General features: G+C 41.9%; 1 protein-coding gene across 1 annotated transcript; it reads right to left on the bottom strand.

Moving 5' to 3' along the window:
- Nucleotides 1–7,154: 7,154 nt before the first annotated feature.
- LOC143732841 (serine/threonine-protein kinase SBK1) lies at nt 7,155–18,735 on the bottom strand. The gene is given in 4 exon segments (XM_077224268.1): nt 7,155–7,709; nt 7,712–7,937; nt 9,626–9,828; nt 18,567–18,735. Coding segments are annotated over 4 exon segments (1,017 nt in total). The 3' UTR covers nt 7,155–7,290.
- Between the last annotated feature and the right edge of the window lie 934 nt (nt 18,736–19,669).

The raw sequence follows: 19,669 nt of genomic DNA, 5'->3' as shown, positions 1-19,669 counted from the left end.
GAAACATTGAGATTTCCTTGAAAACCACTCACGTTATGTACGTCAAATTTCTTCAGCACGTACAGCATGCAATGCCTATCAGACCCGCGAAAACATTTCTTCTTTACGTCTTGCCGTTTTAGTTAGAGCCGGAAAGCTGTTTTTGAGTGAAATCTTTTGTGCGGTACTTTTTTTTGACTGACAAGTTGTATTTATTGTTTCATGTGCTATTGTAATAATAATATGGCAGGTGTATTAGTACTGCATCACACCCTTAAGTGTGTATAATATCAGAGTTTTTTAGTTTACGGACAAAACAGGTTTAAATGGCTGGAGACGCTGTCCGGACAGTTGAAACAACGACTCAATATGGAAAACACGACTCGACTCGATAGGAAAACACTCAATATGACTAAATCACTCAATATGACTCAAGGAATAAATGTAAGAATTAATTGTAAATGGATTTGTCTGTCTTCTTCAAAATAGCCTATTAGAAAGATTACGCAAAATGCACAAAGTCTTATCGCCGATTGTTTATTGGGCGACAGAACAAAAATGTTAATATGAACCTTAAAATGAAAATAAATGACAAAATATGTTTGTAACAATATGTACATAAGTTACTTGTCAGGTATTGTTCATAAAACAAGAATTAGATGATAGTTACCGTTTAAACTGTTATGTTTTATCCGTCCCACCCCTGTGTTTAAATCGTCCCGCTGTGGAGGGACGATTGAAACAAAACCCAACTCCTGTTCAAAGTAAATTTTTACTTAAATCATTCTATGTTTCTACCGAATAACACATGATACTAAGAGAACACATATGTGAGTTGTTCATCACACACACAAAAAAAAATCTATCTGTAACCTTATCTTAAAAAACGACTTTTATCTGAAAAGTGTTTCAACCGTCCCGGCTCTCCTCTACTTAAAAATTTAAGGCAATTTAATTTTTTTTAACAGTGTAGTGTTGTTACTTTTGCATACTTTTTCTCTCCTGGGCTGGGCTTAATTGTATGTTTTTTAACAACAACAACAACAAGTTTATAAATTTGTCAAATGTAACAGCCCTTTCATACAAAAAGTGAAATGAATAAGACTTGGACTGACACACCTGTACGGTAGAGGGCACAACTCAAAAAACCTTTCTGGGTTGCAGAAGAATAAGATGCAGGAGAAGAAAATTCAACACTCTGGCTTCGTCTGAAATCACATACTCTCTTGAGGTACTTATTTTGTATAAGTTCTTCATGACGGCTAAAAGAATACATTCTAGTATGAATGTGTGTAATATAAATAATCTGGATGTTACCACCAACACTGTCACAGTTATAATAGGCCTTCTTTAAAATTATAATTCTAAAATTTTCTCCATATTCAGTTATAAACCTAATAACACTCATAAACAGCTTTCATGCATAATATCATCAGTGAGTGATGCTCAGAAATAATCAAGCTGTCATCTCCTATGATGCTTTGCTCAATGTTTCCATGGGTCTAGACACACTGTACTGTACTGTGAGAGCAGAAATAACCTTCACAAACATGCCTGTGGATTGGTGGTATAAGCAGTTGCTGGCTGCGAGATTGTGATTTTCCATAACAGCAAAGATTTATTAGCAGTAGTGCTGCATGAGCCGCTGGCAGTAACGGTAACACGGATCCATTGGTTCTTCGGCCTCTGTTTCATGGCATCTGGCCCTGAAAGCCTTATGGGATACTGGAGAGAGTGATGTCATGTGTAGGGGTCCTAGCTGATTTTTATGTTTTATGTCCACATTATGTGACAGCAAATAGTAATTTTTACAAAATGTTTCTTTAAATAATCTCTTGCTCACCATTCAGGGCTGCATTTATTTGATCAAAAATACAATAAAAACAGTAATATTGTGAAATATTATTAGAATTCAAAATAACTCATTTTCTGTTTAAATATATTTTAAAATGTAATTTATTCCTTTTATGTCAAAAAGCTGAATTTTCAGCATCATTACTCAGTCTTCAATGTCACATGATCCTTCAGAAATCATTATATTTTTGAGATTTGCTGCTCAATAAACTTATTTTTATTATTATTAATGTTGAAAACTGTTTTTGCGGAAACTGATACACTACTGTTCAAAAGTTTTTTTTTTTTATAAATAAAATTACTACTTTCATTCATCTAGGACGCATTCAATTGATTGACTATTTCAAATAAATGTTCCTTTGAACTTTCTATTTATCAAATAATTCTGACAAAAATGTAGCATGGTTTCCAGAAAAAAAACAGCAGCACAACTTATTATTTATATTAATAAGAACCATTATTAATTGCACCAAATTAGCATATTTGAATGATAAAAATTCACAATTACAACAAATATGAATTGTCTTTCAATTGCGATGCACGAAACATTTTGAATGTAATGGCCTTAATAGTGAATATATCATATACTTCCTGTTGCATTTATGGGATAAAATGAAAGTTGTATAATATAGTTGTGACTGGTTTAACTGCAGCCACTGTGGTGGATGATATTTTAGTGTCATCGTAAAACACATAAAAGTCAAGTTGTCGAGTCTGTCAACAAAGTACAGAAGCTCAAAGAGCATTTTTAACATACGTTGCATGATGGTTTGTTTAAAGCACTAAAGCAGTCCCCCTGTGATCGTCTGTGTTGCACCACATGTGGCAGAAATGATCTGAGTGGCATTTATTAGATATATCAGACAATTAGAGCCTCGTATTGGTGCGGGTGCCGTGTGATAACTTCATTTCCATTTCAGCAGGTGTCAAAGTTCCAGGAACTGACACTGTATCGACTAGCGTTGTTGCTCCAGTGGCCTCAAAAAAAAATATTCAGACAGTTAAAATGTCTGAACCTGATCGCATGACTCAAGAGAACATGAAACTTTTATTTATCAGTTTTCTTCCACACCTAATGTAGTGGGTATTTTTAGTGAATGAATGAAGTCAGTTCTCCTCAATGTCACACTGGACTACTGTTATTTTAGTTTTATTATAGTTTTTATTTTTTAAATAAAAATTTTTTTATTTTATTTTTTGTGTTAGTTACATTTTTAGTTATTTAATTATGTGCTTTTGTCATTTTATTCGTTTTATTTTATTTTAGATAGTGGTAGGCTATTTACATATTGGTTTAATTTATTTTTATTTCGGTTTTAGGTTTAGACACATATAAATGTCAGGAAACACAATTCCTGGCTGCATGTTAGTATCCATGGATCACTGAATCTTTGGTAAGTTGTAAGGAACACTACAGTGATGTGAATTAAATTATCCCCACATCATCACACACCCTTCACCATACCTAGAGATTGGCACGGTTTTATTTCAGTTAGCCTAATAGCTGGTTTGATTTGCATTGAGAGATGATCTTATGGAAAGTACCCCATGCCAATCTCTAGGTATGATGAAGGGAATGTGATGATGTGGGGATATTTTAATTCCAAAGGCCAAGGGAACTTTATCAGGATGCATATTATCCTGGATCCATGAAATAACTGGCCTTTAAAAATAAAAATCTGCCTGACTCTATGGGAATTTAACATAGGGGTGTCCTGACTTATGCAACCTGTATTTTAAGGAAGAACATTTATTTATTTATGATACATTATTCATACACAAAGAAAATTGGTGTCCTTAAAGTTTGGATTTTTACTCATTTTTCCAATTAAGGCATTAAGATCAATTTCCAAAAGATGATTTTTTATTCCTCTTTTTAGGCAACTTTAGCATGGGTGTCCTAACTTATTCACATCACTGTATATCGATTCAAACCTTTAGTTTAAACTGATAATCATTTGTTTTACTAGCGTTTTTGCAGTTTCCCTATTAACTCCAGTCATGCTGTGGCTCTTTTGCCACTCAGACCGGCTGAATTGCGTCAGTTTAAATTAAAGGTTGGACTTACAACTTACCAAAGATCCAGTGATCCATGGATACTGACATACAACCTGTAGGAAATGTGTTTTAAAACATTTATATGTGCTTGATTTCGACACCGGCTAAATACATAAAGAACATTTGCCTGTGAATGCTTCACTTAGGTCTAAATACGGTTGATCATATATAGGCTATCAATGTTATATATATATATATATATATATATATCTCATCATCATATCGTCCAGCCCTAAAACTAGTTTTTGTGTTTATTATAAACATCAAATTAGGAAGAATATACAATGGTACATATTTAATTGATGAGTTGTTAATACAATATTTAACAATACAATATAAAGGATATGATTTTACCCCAAAATGTAACATATTGAGACAAAATGATATCTGCAAATCCATGTTTCACTGCTTGGAGTCCAGTTGTTTCTGGGAAATGCAGCGATCCATTTGCTTCTCTTTTCTGTAGCTTTCTGAAATCTGCAAAAATATACCTCAGATTTCTTTGTCAAATCTGTTTGTGCAGTCAATCTCGAAGCTCTTTCCTGTTTTAGTTGTGTTTTGTGTGTTTTCCATGGCATTCACGCTGAAAACTAATGCTGCCACTCAGTCTTTTTGCCACTCAGTGGGCGTAACCGCAGTCACTTCGGCTGACGATGACATCACGCGCATACCCTCTATACTCAGAAGGTTGATGTCTAACTTTTAAAAAAAAAAGAATGAGGGGGAAGGGTAGTGAATGACATCCCGGATCACTAAAGACCCGAAATATGCATTTAAGGGCTAATTTTCGTTTACTTTCAACTTTATTTCCGCTTTATTTCAATGAACAGAATTTTTTTAACGATAATAACCCTGCACTGGAGTCCAAGCAGAGGAACCACAGGTGTAGTTCATTACATTAATTGACAACCATAAAGTGTCCGTTTTCCACAAAGTGACAAGTCTGTTATTGCCAGACGCTTTGTAAGAAGAATCTGGCTTAAAGTAACAACCGAAACAGATTATGAGTCATTGCTGAGGAGTCAAGCTTCAAAAGCTGTTAAACCCTTTACTCCATGATGGACTTTTGGCTGCATTAGAGTATTTAGTAATGAAGGTCTTCTATTGGACCAGCTCATAGGGACTGCGGTAACAGTATCCCGGTTAGTGTAACGCTCTAAATATGCTGCAAAGCAAAGGGAGCTGCTGGGTTCAGAAGTGCTGTCAAATCCCCAGCGTGACGACACCCCACCGGGACAGTTTCTCTAGAGCTGGGGCAAAACAAACACCAGCCCAGAATCCATCAATACCACACCAGCTGCAACAGATGCCAGGAGGTCTCTGAATGTTGAACAGAGAAGGTTGTAGTGCTCTCTGTGTTTGTATGTAATAAATTACTGGGGTTACAAGCAAAGGCCATCAGTGACTTGACTTGGAAGGGGTTTCAAAGCACATTTAGCAAAAAAAAGATTTAAAGGAAGGTTGGGGAGGTGCTTGTTTGTTTTATCCTGTCAATCATATTTCAAGGGTAAATGACTATATGTCACTCAGGGAACTTTATTTTTAAGAATGAATTGCTTTTAATGCTAATTATCCATTTAGAGTTTTTTGCTTAAGCTCATGCATTATGAAAAGCACATCAGATCTGTTTTTTAAAAAATCATGCTAGAAGTAAATACTTAGTTGGTTTGACATTTAAGGGCAGTTTTATGTTCGTTTTTAGTGCAAATGGACATACAAATACTAAAGTTGGTTTTAGGCATGGTTTGTGGGGAATTACAAACCTGCGCACATGTATTCAAACGCACAGAACTATAGAATCAATTCTAAATGCGCATGTGAACGCCATCAGTGTCTATCACAGGTTCACGTTTAAAGTCTGTTTAGAGAGAACGGTGTCGTCTTAGCGGCCCCTAATTTAATAACAAATAATCATTTAGACGGAAGTGAATCAATCAAAACTAACTTTAGCTGGAAAAAACATTTTTCAAGAGCCACTATAAAACCAAACCAATCTATGTTACCTTAAATTATATGTTTATCTCTGTAAAGCTGCTTTGAAACAATCTACATTGTTAAAAGCGCTATATAAATGAGGATGACTTGACTTGACTAAAGTTAAATGTTTTAAAATCATCAGATTTTATGTTGCCTTTACACAGGAAATGTTTGGCATAAAGCTTTGAAATTTTGTCTCCAACCATCTTTGACATAAGCAGCCATTACTGAATGTTATAATTAAGTACAAGTGAACTAAAATGGTTATATTACTAGTCTTAGTTAATAAACAACATTCTCAAACACTAGATTTATCCTTGGATAATATAGGACAGGCTTTAATAGTGACATGGGTCTCATCATCACACAGCAAACAAAACAAGCTGGTTGATATGAAATCTACACATTTTATACAAATATATAATAGATATTTCAATAAACTTGGATAGAAACACGAGTAATATACAACAGTTGTTTAAAATCTACCGCTCATCTACACTGCATTCAATGTCTGGTTGTCTTCTTTGTATTGTTCATTCACTGGACCCTCATTTATGCTAGAAACAAAACTGATTGGCAAATCATAAAATAATACAATATGGATCATTCCTGAAAGTGTAAATTTTGTGTGGAGGTAGAGGTTTGAATTGTGCGTGTTCATACCTGCATCAGAAATAAAAGGGGAGGAGACGGTCCACTCATATAGAATAAAATGGGAAAAATTATAATGCTCAATATGGCAGCTGTTGTCCTCAGTTAAAAGAGTCGACCACATTTTTGAGAGAGTTTACTCCATGTATGTGCATGGACCAGCCTGAAAAATAATGAATGTGCAGATTAAACTGATTTGAAGCTAGATTTATGGTGGCATTGTTGTCAGACTTTGTCCCTGATATTATTTAAATAACATGTTTTGAAAATTTTGAACAAGATGGCGTTTTGTGTCAGTGTCATTTATTGAGCGTTACAATTATCCCTGCTTCCTCTGCCCTTACTATTTGTATAAAAATATTTTTTTAACAATAATAAAGATTTCAAGAACATTTTACTACAATTTCGCATAAATCGCATCTAACCATGTGCGAATCAGATCTTGTAGAAAAGTGTTTTGTTACAAAGGCTTTCTAAGGTCATAAACATACAGTATACATTACAAGTATTATGTTATAGCTTGAATCCTCATATAGATTTACTTTTATATAGACAATTAATTATTAAGTGCTGTTAAAGCAGCCTAAATTGTATTTAATCCGCAATAATTCAATACTGTGGCAAATGAGTGTCTTCCTCTTTACTCTTTAAGATGTTACTTCGGAGAATATCTATATCAACACCTCTAATGATGTCAATTGAGCCCACCAATCATCTGTCTGCATTGCAATTAGTACCACATTCTGATTGCTAATTTGTCATATAACACCATCACTGTTCATCACTGTGGCTGCTTCTGCAAGGGCTCGGTGTGGACGTGCTGACCTCCCCGTTTTCTCCCACCCATCCGTTGACATCCTTCGCTCGTACCCAGTCTTTACCCACATAACCTTTGACCTCCCCTATGGAGCACCTCTCACTGGCATCCAGCGCTAACATCCTCCTGAACATCTGCATACACATGGGTGTGAACCTTTTCCATTGAGACGGCACGGGGGTCTTTGCCGGCGCTCTGCGCCAGTCTGCAAACTCCTCGTAGAAATCGTCGCTGTCGTTGCAGCGCTCCCAAGGGAAGAAGCCCGTGAGGATACAGAATAGAAGAACAGCAAAGGCCCAGGTGTCTAAAGTGGGCTCCACTCTGAGCAGAGGGACTTTCACCTCCTTCTGACCTTCCTCTAAGACCATGGCCACAGCTCTGGAGCCATGTACGGCAGCGTGCCTGATATGAAGCGGATGAAGGTTCCTTGTCTCTGGGTCAGGCCGAAGTCGGCCAGTTTGACCCGCCGGCAGTGTGTGTCCAGCAGCAGTATGTTCTCAGGCTTGATGTCCCGGTGGACCAGGCCACGCTGGTGGATGAACTCTAGAGCACAAGAGATCTGAACGGCACAGCGCTTCACTGCGCATTCGGGGATGCCCACCTGGAGAAGAATAGAAATACAGTACAGTTTATCAAACTTTGGTTAAAAGTAGGTTATATTGTACACAAAAATGTCAAAAAAGACTAATATTTGGTAACATAAAATAAATATGAAATATAATGACATAAAATGAAAAAAAGAGTAAATCTATATTTTTAATATATATATATATATATATATATATATATATATATATATATATATATATATATATATATATATATATATACATACATACATACACACAGTCAAACAAAAAATTTTTTAGACATCATATATAATTCTTTATATTTTTTAACTAGTTGGTGCAGGACACTATAGTTAATTTATGTAAGTTATGATAGCAAGGTGTCTGAATAAATTTTGGTTTGACTGTATATACATATATATATATATATATATATATATATATATAGATATATATATTACATAATATCTAACTACATCTTTTACATTTAAAAACAATTATTAACTGAACTGAATTTGCTCAGTAGTTTACTTCGGTAATAATATGTATATGAATAATAGTGTATAATGTATAATAATATAAATAACATTTAGCTAACTCTGCTTATGTGCAGGTACAAAACTTTGTCAAGACAGCATCATTGCATTATGAATGAATATACGGTTGCATGAGTTTAGGAGCCCCTGCTGCGTTATTGCAACTTTAAATCTTTCCAATCCTTCAGTACGTCTGGCTTAAGGTTTCACTGGATATGTTGAAGTAACAGAGACTCATGTTGTGACAGAGGAAAACAGCTGCTCTGTTCTTTTACTCACACATTACACCCTCCAAGATTTCCTAAGACATGTGAACATTACCGAAATATGTCAAGCATACCTCCTGCTCCTTATTCAGTACGAAAAGCATGTGAACATGTTTAGCGTGCGGTCCGGATTCCAGATCCTTAAAGTCACTCTAGGCCTGCACTGGCATGTTAAGGATCTGGAGCTTTATTAGTCACATCACATACTGTGCAAGTGTTTACTTCAGCTATAGGCACTTTGGCACTGTGGACATAATTAAAATAAACCTAAAATGTACTTTTCTCACTAGTTTCTTTCATTTGTGTACTAAGAATGCCTAACAGTAAATTATCCGATCAATGTCATTTTCCGCATCTCAAATAATCAAATCACTCTGTGTTGGATATTACTGTAGAGAAAATGACATTTACATTTTTTTAAGTAAAGTGACTCCATTGCTTATTCCATTGCATATTTTCTTAAAGTATCTGGAAGTTATGAAAGCCCTCAGAGGCCGTGCATTATTTTCGGAGACAAAACATCTTAAAAAATACACTAATTGTGGCATCATTTCCACCATGAGCAACACCATGTAATTTGTGTAAAAAAAAAAAAAGTACTTATTTTTTTTAAATGCTCTTAATTAAATTTGACATTTAATTTAATTAATTAAACATTTAATAATTATTATTTTATGATGAATTGTTATAGTTAAAGACTGAATGTCCGGGACAAAGGACACATTTATATATAAAATGCAATTGAAAAGTAGTAAAAATGATGGCGGCATGGTAAAAAGTTTCCAAAACAGTTTTAATGTTTGTGAGTTTTAAAGTGCCGGTGGTTGAAGAAAGACCCACGCAACTGTGAATTGGCAGTGATAGCATTACTGGTGCCTATGAATAAAGGGAAAGATCTGATAATGTTTGAACTCCCACCCGTGGCTGGATGATGGCGAACAGGTCCCGTCCCGTGACGAGCTCCTGGGCGAATCCGTAGTGCTCGTTGGACTGGAAGACGATTCCAAACAAGCCCACGATGCAGGGGTGGCAAGACAGATGCAAGGAGATGCAGTATTCTCTCAGGAAGCCCTGCAGTTTGGTCGAGGCTTTGGGCAGCACTTTGAGAGCCATTGGAGTCCCTGTGACACAACCAGCAGTGAAAAATACACAAGATCAGAGGACTTTTGGCCTTCCCAGATGGTGCTCTATGAGACATAAAAATGATGACGTATAGTCTTAAGTTTGAAGTGGAAAGTATTTTCACAGCTGTTATGATGTCTTGGCATTCAGAGTGTAAAAGAGGAGATAGTGTTTCATTTAAATAGCATTAAATCATTTCTGCACTGCTCAAAGTGTTCATGTAGTAACTCTATCAAACTGTAATACTAGTACTTTGATACACATCATGACATTGTACTGAATGATTCCCATGTTCATGTACACTCCTGGGCAAAAAAAAAAAAAAGGCCAAGCCCAAAATGGCTAAACACTTTAGTTGTCTTAACCACAACTCATTGGTCAGGAAATTGCTTTAATTATTATAATAATGCAAATTAACTTGCTGTTATTTAATGGTTTTTTTTTGTCTGATGACCTAAAAATGTCCTTCAAGTGGTAACTGAATCTAAACTGATTTTATAAAGTCCAAAACATTCTATTTTAGGTCATTTTAGTAGATGAAACTGAAGGGGTTTTCCACAGGTAATATTTCAAATAGTACGCCTGCCATGATGTTCAATTCAGTGAGGGGTGTCCAGTTACCATCTTGAGAATAAAAACAATTCTCATGCGTTTTCAGAAGCTTTATGCCGTACGCCACATGATCAAACAGGTTTCATGCATCTGCTTGTGGGAGAAAGTGTTAACAGCAGTAGCCTACTAACTGACGCCAATGTCTATGGAAGCTAATCCGCTAACCTAGCTAGTTCTCTTTTTTATAGTTTTTATATCATTTAAACATCTAAATGTCAGTGAGAAAAAAAACTTTTAGATATTAATTTGCATATACAATGGTCAGATATGATCATCTTTGCTTGCTCTGGTTAGATTGTGCTGTAGGATCAAGGAGTCTTTATTATCCCCGGGGGGTAATTCGTTGTGCAGCAGCAAGTGACATAAGTAACACACAGGTTATACAAAACAACAGCCATACAATCTGTAAGAAACAAAGTAAATACATACTACACAGAAGTCTACAACTCACATTGACTTATTAAAAAAACCTATAGCAGCAGGGACAAAAGAGTTTTTGTGTCTGTTTGTCCTGCATTTAGGCACACTGAATCTGCGGCCCGACTGCAACAAAATGAAGCAGCTGTTCAGGGGGGTGACGTGGGTCGGCCAGGACTGATTGTGCCGTCTTGAGGGTCCTTGTCTCATATACAGAATTTAAATCAGTCAGAGGGTTGTGGGAAATTTTGCCACACACCTTAACTATAAATTGCAGCCTGTTCTTGATTTTAAGGGACCCAAACCAACTCACAAGGGCAAAAGAAAGAATAGATTTAATAAAACAACAATAAAACATCCTTATCAACATTGGTGAGTTTGTCATCGATTATAATACCAAGGTATTTGTATTGCTTCACCACTTCTATAGCTTGATCATTAATGAGGGTAGAAGAGAGGGTGGGGGGGGTTCTTTCTAAAATCGATCAGTATTTCTTTAGTTTTCGCCCTTTTAATGTTAATAAAAGACGACTTGCACCACTCTGTAAAATCATTTTGAAATTGCGCCATGGTCAGGGTCATTGTGCGTCAGCAGCGACAATATTACCGAGTCGTCAGCAAACTTAATGATATGACACCTGGTGTGCTGGCTTTGGCATGCATTTGTATATAAAATAAATAAGATCGCGGAGAGGACGCAGCCCTGCGGGGAACCAGTGGAGGAAAAGAGGACATCGGATAAAATGCTATTCACTCTCACGCGTTGAGACCTGTTAGTTAAAAAGTTCATCAACCAACAGATAAGACACATTTTTAAGACAGATTTTACTCTTTAAAATCCCTGCTAAAATATGTGGTTGAGTGCAATTAAAAGCTGAAGAAAAGTCAATAAAAAGCAGCCGCACAAAGCTCTTTGCACTCTCAAGATGGGTATAGATCAAGTTAAAAAGAGTAGGCCCTACATGCTGCATCTTCCAGTCCCCGGTTCGGTCTGTAGGCAAATTTAAACGGATCCAGTAGATCCTGGACAGAGTTTAAAAATTCGTCCTTCACGATCTTCTCTAACGTCTTCATAGTGAGGGACGTGAGCACCACAGGCCTAAAGTCGTTAAGAGGCTCTGGAGCTTTATTTTTAGGCACCGGAACAATAATAATCACTGTATTTGGCCAAGCGTTCGTTTGGATAATGTATTAGTTCCCTTTCGTTGTCACTCCGAGTTACGTCGGATGACGACGAATGGGGTTTCGCTTAAAACACCTATCGACTTCGAGTATTACAAAACGAGCCAATGGCAAAGAAATGCCATGGGTCTGCGGAATTTGCATAGCGTATCTCCGCCTTACCTCGTGGGTATAAAAGGAGGACGCCGGCAACATGCAGATATGTTTTCGCTTCGGAGCCAAGAGTATTTCTTCACTCCACAGCCATCTCTGACTCGCTCCACAAGACGAGCTTCTCTCTCCGGTGTTGGTGTGACGGCGATCGGCAGCGAGCTCACAGTGCGTGCTGATCTGTGCAGTTATCTGCCAGTGTGTGTGTGTCTCCCTGTGCGCTTCAACATCGCAGAGTTTTTTTCTCCTCTCATAAAAGAGCTCGCACGCGGCACGTCTTTTTAAAGACGGCTCGCCCGTGTATTTCTGGTTGCAGCGGACTGGTATCGGACTCTGATGGGCACGAGCGCTGTCTAGTATGTTTGGGCTTTGATCATACTTGATCAGCGCTCGTGGATGACTCATGTTCTCTCTGGGAACGTGATCATCGCGTCATATATAGGTCGAGACTCGGTGAACTCGCAAGAGTGAGAGTCCCCTCATCCACCACCCGATCTTCGGCTGGTGGCCAGGGTGACCTGAGGGTGTTGGTCTGGAACAAGACGCCGACTCTGTGTCCACGCCCCAGCCCCCCCTCTTTAATGACGGTGCCCGCTAGCGAACTGATGATTCCATGAGTCTACCCTCGGGTGGCCCGTGTGTTTTCATTTGAAGCTACAGAGGATGATGCTGTGTCTGTAGCAGCATCACTAGGTGGGCTTGATTCTTTTGGAAATGATGACTTGTCACAGCTGCCACCTTCTGTTGTGCATACGGCTGTGCCTGAGTCTGATCCGGAGATGACGGCCATGCTTTCCCGGGACGATTGGTTTTTGGGTGAGCCCGCCGACCCGCATCCACGGCAAACCCCAATATCTTTCCTCCCGGACGTGCATGATGAGATCACGGGTCCTCTCGTTGGACTCATCCGCCTTTCCTCCCCTCAGGGGCCGCTGCCCATGGGTACACTGGGGTCCCCCCGGTTGAACGCTCTGTTGTTCCCGGCGCAATCCTAAGCACCCGTCCAAAGCCTGTAGTTCTTTTCTTCTACACTAATCTGTGGCGAAATCCTATAGTGCCATAGGACAGGCAGCCGCCTCACTGCATCCTATGACCGTTCTGCTGGTCTACCTGACCCAGATACTCATGGACATGCAGGAGGGCGGGACTGACCCGAGGCTCTTCATTGAGCTGCGCGCCGCCACTGACCTTGCTCTCCGAGCGACGAAAGTGGCCGTACGCTCTCGGAGTCAGGTGATGTTCACCAGTCTGGGGCTGACCGGTCTGATGTGCACGATGACGGGCGGACCCGTCTGCTCGACATCCCCATCTCCAAGGTCGGCCTCTTCGGCGGTGCGGTTGAGTGCTTCTGCCCAACAGTCCTCAACCGCCCGTGAGCAAATTGAGGTTATTCTGCCCGACGACCCCGCCGTCCCCTCAGATCCCTCAGTCTGCCCACCGCCGAAGGCGCCCTCCCACGGTTCCAACCCCGCCCGTTCACCCGGGCCTGGCTCTGGAAGACCGTAGGGGGGATGCCACAGCCCTCTCCAGCCCTGCCCCCCGCTAAACGCCGGGTTAAGCGGCACTTTTGAGATGGGCTGCTCTGAGATGAGACTCAGTTCTTTCCAGGAGTTGGTAGCAGGGCCACTCCTTTCCCCGGTAGAGGGCTGGGAAAGAATCCTTTTTCAGAAAGAGCTGACTCTCTCGTCTCTGAGCATACAGAGTTCTCGGACGACACAGAGCCCCGCCCACAAGCCATGCTCTCCTCGTACCCCTCTGTCCCAGAGGCGGTTGACACGGTGTGCCGTCCACGGACCGCTTCGCCCCTGTCCCCCTCTGTCGCCAGACCCCTGACAGAGCAGGCCCCCGTGGAACGCTGGTCCTTCCCTGGCCTCCTCTGTTAGGGTGCGGTTATGACCTTGCCCCCACACCGGCCCGCTATGCCGTCCACGTCTGGGCCGGTCATTCCGCTTCGCTGCACCACCGGGGGGACGTCTTTGGTTCTTGACGCCGCTGGCACAGGAGTGAGGACCCAGTGCTGTTTGCCTCTAACGACTCGACCCATTGCGACCTGTATTATTCCCTGACCGAGGGCACGCTCGGCACGGATGCACTGGCGCACGGCTGGCCGCGGGGCCGCAAATATGCGTTCCCCCAGATAGCCTTCTTGCGCAGGTTTCGCGCAAAGTCAAGGAGGTCGAGGAGCAGGATCATCGGCTCGGCTATGCGATTCAGTTCGCACGGTCTCCTCCCCGCTTCAGGGGAGTCCGCTCCACTTTGGTCGATGGCTATGCCCCTATCATGAGAGCGGAGGTTGCTACCCTACTGGCGAAGGGTGCGATTGCGACTGTCCCTCCAGCCGAGATGAGGTCCGGGTTTACAGCCCCTACCTCATTGTCCCGGAAAAGTCCGGTGGGTTACGGCCAATCCTGGACCTACGCATCTGAACCGCTTCCTTCACAGGCGCCGTTCAAGATGCTCCTGGCCAAACGCATTTCTGGATGTGTGCGACCACAGGATTGGTTTGCAGCGATCGACCTGAAGGACGCCTACTTTTATGTCTCCGTTCTCCTTCGACTCAGACCATACCTACGGTTTGCTGTCAGGGCGCGCGCATATCAGTACGCTGTTCTCCTATTCAGGTTAGCCCTGTCTCCTCACGCCTTCACAAGGTTGTTGAGGCAGCCCTTGTTCCTCCATGGGAACACGGGGTTCGCATCCTGAACTATCTCGGTGACTGGCTGTCTGAAGCTCACTCCTGAGACCAGGTTTGTGAATACAGGGACCCAGTGCTCCGGCACCTAGCTCGTCTGGGCCTTCGGGTCAACTGGGAAAGGAGTAAACTTTGCCCCGTGCAGAGGAGGTCTTTTCTCGGTATGGACTTGGTCGCCTTCTCCACTCAGCCATTGCTGACTTGCCTAAAACTATCAAGCGCAAGAGTGCGGTTCCACTGAAGTTTTTTCAGAGGCTCCTGGGGCACATGGCATCTGCAGCCGCGGTACGCCGCTCAGATTGCTTCATATGAGACCGCTTCAGCTTTGGCTTTGCGACCGATTCCCGAGGTGGGCATGGCAACAAGGCATCCGCCGAGTACTAGTTACCCTGACCTGCCGTCAGTACTCACCCCGTGGTCGAACCTCAGTTTTCTACGGGTCCGAGTGCCCCTGGAACGAGCTTCCCGGCATGTTGTTGTCTCAACAGATGCCTCCACGGGCTGGGGCGCCATGCACAATGGACATGCTGTCTCACTCTCATGTTGAGCAGAAATGCTCCTGAAAAATTCAGTGAGGCTTCAGCCCCTCCCTGGAGAATGGCGACTCCATCCCCAGTCGGTTCAGCTGATTTGGGACCAGTTCGGGGACGCACAGATAGATCTGTTTGCCTCTAACGACTCGACCCATTGCGACCTGTATTATTCCCTGACCGAGGGCACGCTCGGCACGGATGCACTGGCGCACGGCTGGCCGCGGGGCCGCAAATATGCATTCCCCCAGTGAGCCTTCTTGCGCAGGTTTCGCGCAAAGTCAAGGAGGTCGAGGAGCAGGTCCTCCTGGTTGCGCCCTACTGGCCCACCCAGACCTGGTTCTCCGAACTCATACTCCTCATGACAGCAACTCCTTGGCCCATTCCTCTGAGGAAGGACCTTCTTTCTCAGGGACGGGGCACCCTGTGGCACCCTCGTCCCGATCTTTGGAGTCTCCACGTGTGGCTCCTGGGCGGGACCAGGCAGGTTTGAGTACCCTACCACCTGCGGTGGTGGCTACCATCACTTCCGCTAGAGCGTCGTCCTCGAGACACGTCTACGCGTTGAAGTGTAACCTCTTCGTCAGCTGGTGCTCTTCTCGCCGAGAAGACCCCCGGAGATGCTCGGTCGGTGTCGTGCTTTCCTTCCTTCAAGAAGGTTTGGAGCGAAGGCTGTCTCCCTCCACCCTCAAAGTCTATGTTTGCCGCTATTGCCGCACTCCATGACTTGGTAGAAGGTAAATCCTTGGGGATGCACGACCTGATCATCAGGTTCCTGAGAGGAGCGAGGAGACTGAATCCTCCTCGCCCTCCTCTCGTTCCCTCTTGGGACCTCGCGGTGGTTCTAACTGCCCTGCAGAGTGCTCCCTTTGAGCCCTTGTAATCAGTGGAGCTTAAGCTCCTGTCAATGAAGACAGCCCTCCTGGTTGCACTGGCCTCTATCAAGAGGGTAGGGGACCTGCACGCATTCTCCGTTGACGGAGCGTGCCTGGAGTTCGGGCCGGCTTACTCTCACGTGATCCTGAGACCCCGGCCTGGATACGTGCCCAAGGTTCCTACCACTCCCTTCCGGGACCAGGTGGTGAACTTGCAAGCGCTGCCCTCGGAGGAGGCAGACCCAGCCTTGGCACTGCTCTGTCCAGTATGTGCTCTCCGCACCTATGTAGACAGAACGCAGTGTTTTAGGACCTCAGACCAGCTCTTGTCTGTTATGGTGGGAAGCTGAAGGGAAAGGCTCTCTCCAAGCAGAGGTTGTCTCACTGGATAGTGGACACCATTGCTTGGCATACCAGCAGCAAGGTCGACCGTGCCCCCTTGGTGTGACTGCCCACTCCACCCGGAGTGTGGCGTCCTCTTGGGCTCTAGCGCATGGCGCCTCACTAACAGACATCTGCAGAGCTGCAGGCTGGGCGACATTCGCCAGATTCTACAATCTCCGAGTGGAGCCAGTGTCCTCTCATGTACTCGCTTCAACCAGCTAGTACTGGACCCGCTCAGGTGTCTTCGCTTGCTCGCCATTCCACTCCACGGACTGGATACGTGCGATATTCTCCTCAGGTGAGCTTCTCTGAAAGCCCTGAGTTCCTCCAGCACTCCTGACGTCGGTGCAAGTATCTATTGCCTGCGCGTCGGCTAGGTGCCTCCCTCCTCTGAGCGACCCCCACATGTGTATTTCCACTGTAAGCCTCTCTGAGCATGTGTCTTTCCCTTGGCAAGCCACCTTGCCACCCCTGGGGTTGAAATATTCCACCTGCGGCTGGACACCCCACTGTTCTCCATATGCATCCTTCGGGTCATATGTGTATTCTCTAAGTCCCCCCCGTTTGGGCTGGCAATATTTGCATATTTCCTCTAAACTATGGGATATGCTCCCCAGTGTACCTTGGTATTCCTGTGTTAAATAGGGGTCCTTGCTAGTCTTACAACAGGGATCTCAGATTTACGCAGGGCACTGGAAGACAGCTGTGAAGGTGGCGTGATTAGACTGGTAACCCCATTCGTCGCCATCCGACGTAACTCGGAGTGACAACGAAAGGGAACGTCTCGGTTACGTATGTAACCCTTGTTCCCTGAGTAGGGAACGGAGACGTTACGTCTTCCTGCCACTTTCCGCTGTGCCGCGGGGATCGCCTGAGTTCAGTCTCGGCTCCTCGGCGAAGAAACTGGCGTCCTCCTGGCGTATAAAAGCCGGCGTCCTCCTTTTATACCCAGGAGGTAAGGCGGAGATACGCTATGCAAATTCCGCAGACCCATGGCATTTCTTTGCCATTGGCTCGTTTTGTAATACTCGAAGTCGATAGGTGTTCCAAGCGAAACCCCATTCGTCGTCATCCGACGTAACGTCTCCGTTCCCTACTCAGGGAACGAGGGTTGCATACGTAACCGAGACGATTTCTCTAATACATAAAATAAGTACGTTTGACCAGAGTTCGTGTGGGGAAAATAATTTATTGAAGGTTTGTAGTGTAGCAGTTCTTCAGCAGCGATGTTAGCATGTCGTCCTTCAAAAATCTTAACCCAAAGTTCTGTCTGTGGGGCAGAACTTTATAACCGAGACTCAATACACAAGATTTGTGTGGGCCGTCTGGCTTACACCTATCAGTTTCTATGGGCCATTTGATTCACACCTTTACTGACACAGTTTCAGTTGATTGCATCTTGAGGCACAGTAACAATGTAAATGCATCTGAATAAAGTCAACTACAATACACATAATCGTTCACTCCTTAGACAGTATCTCGAGAAAAACAGATATTCGATGAAGCACAAAAGACCTGAACCAGAAGCGATGCGACCTGTTTTACAGAATATGGACGTTTTTTGTAGTGCATAACTCGATTGCGGTTTCATTTAATTTAATTTCTGCATTCGTCCGGACTCGCCTTCTCAAACTGTTTTCGTCTTGTGTCGTATTTATTGTTTAAGTGAGTGTAATAATTTATGAGCTGAAAAATGTTTAGTCAGCAAGTCATTATCTTAAAATAAATCCAATCAGGGTGATACAAGACCCCAAAGGGGTTAGTTAAAAACCCTAGATTTTACTTTTTAATGCTGGGATCACGTATGTATTGTTATAAAATCACAGAACTTACTGAACTTTTAAAAAATACAGTGAGTGACTTAATACTATAAGAATAAAGGCTCAATAGCGTACCTTTACAGCGGTGGGTGACCAGCAGCACATGGCCATACTTGCCACGGCCAATTTCTTTAATGATATTGAAATGTTCTTTAATCTCGAGCTGACATAAGCTCTGAGATGTCAACTCCATCAGCTCGTCTATCAGACTGCTGCCCTCCTCCACTGAGCCCAGTTCAATCATTACACTGCCTGTCCTGCGAAATAAAAGACAACCAAAGAACATTTAGCACACTAAATGTTCATTTTAGAGTGTGTAAATGTTAAAAACATAATGCCTTTCAATAGAAACTGTGCCCAGCTGTAAATGTGCATTTGTCTATAGGCTATATGATCATTATTCAAAATATATGATTAATATGATGTACAACATGTATATGTATATGTATATGTATATGTATATATATATATATATATACATATATATATATATATATATATATATTAAAATTAAAACATTCAAAATCACAAAAAAGTGTGGCTTAACTCATACAGTAAACTATTTTCCTAAAACTGTAAATTACATCACAGAAAGGACCCATAGGGTCTGATGGTGTACCAATTTCAGCAGACCACTTAATAAATATACAATTTAATTAAATAATAAATTACAAAAACAATTATATATTTCTAGAGTTTTCCTTTACATCTTCTTTGGAGAAAATTATTTTTCACCAAACAGCAATTCTAAATAAATAAATAAATAAAAAATAATAGAAATGTTCATCAAAAACTGATTCTAACTCTTATATTCCACATTCACTTTGCAATAGTGTTTCTGTTTGTCCTCGTCACTCATCATTGAACAATCAACAGATTCCTCCTCAGCTTCCAAACACTCACTACATACATTCCTGCTCTTGTTAAGCTCCTGTGCTCTCTGTACTCTGATACTTTACAAAACACGTGTACAAGACCTGTCGCATCAGGAATATAAATACAGAATGTAATGTGGTTATGTGTGGTATGCGTGATTATCGTTTATGAGCTCTTCCTTCCTTGTAAATGACACTGCATGCTATTACAATGAACAGGAAAAAAAGAAAAACATGATTCCATTTATGATGCTGTTAACTTTACTTAAATTAAACATTATTATAATAAAGAAATATTTATAA

The sequence above is a fragment of the Siphateles boraxobius genome, unplaced genomic scaffold, assembly GCF_051911475.1.
Source record: "Siphateles boraxobius isolate OS27281-9 unplaced genomic scaffold, OSU_SipBor_1 9, whole genome shotgun sequence".
Lineage (NCBI taxonomy): Eukaryota > Metazoa > Chordata > Actinopteri > Cypriniformes > Leuciscidae > Siphateles > Siphateles boraxobius.
This window is presented reverse-complemented; position numbering and strand designations above follow the sequence as displayed.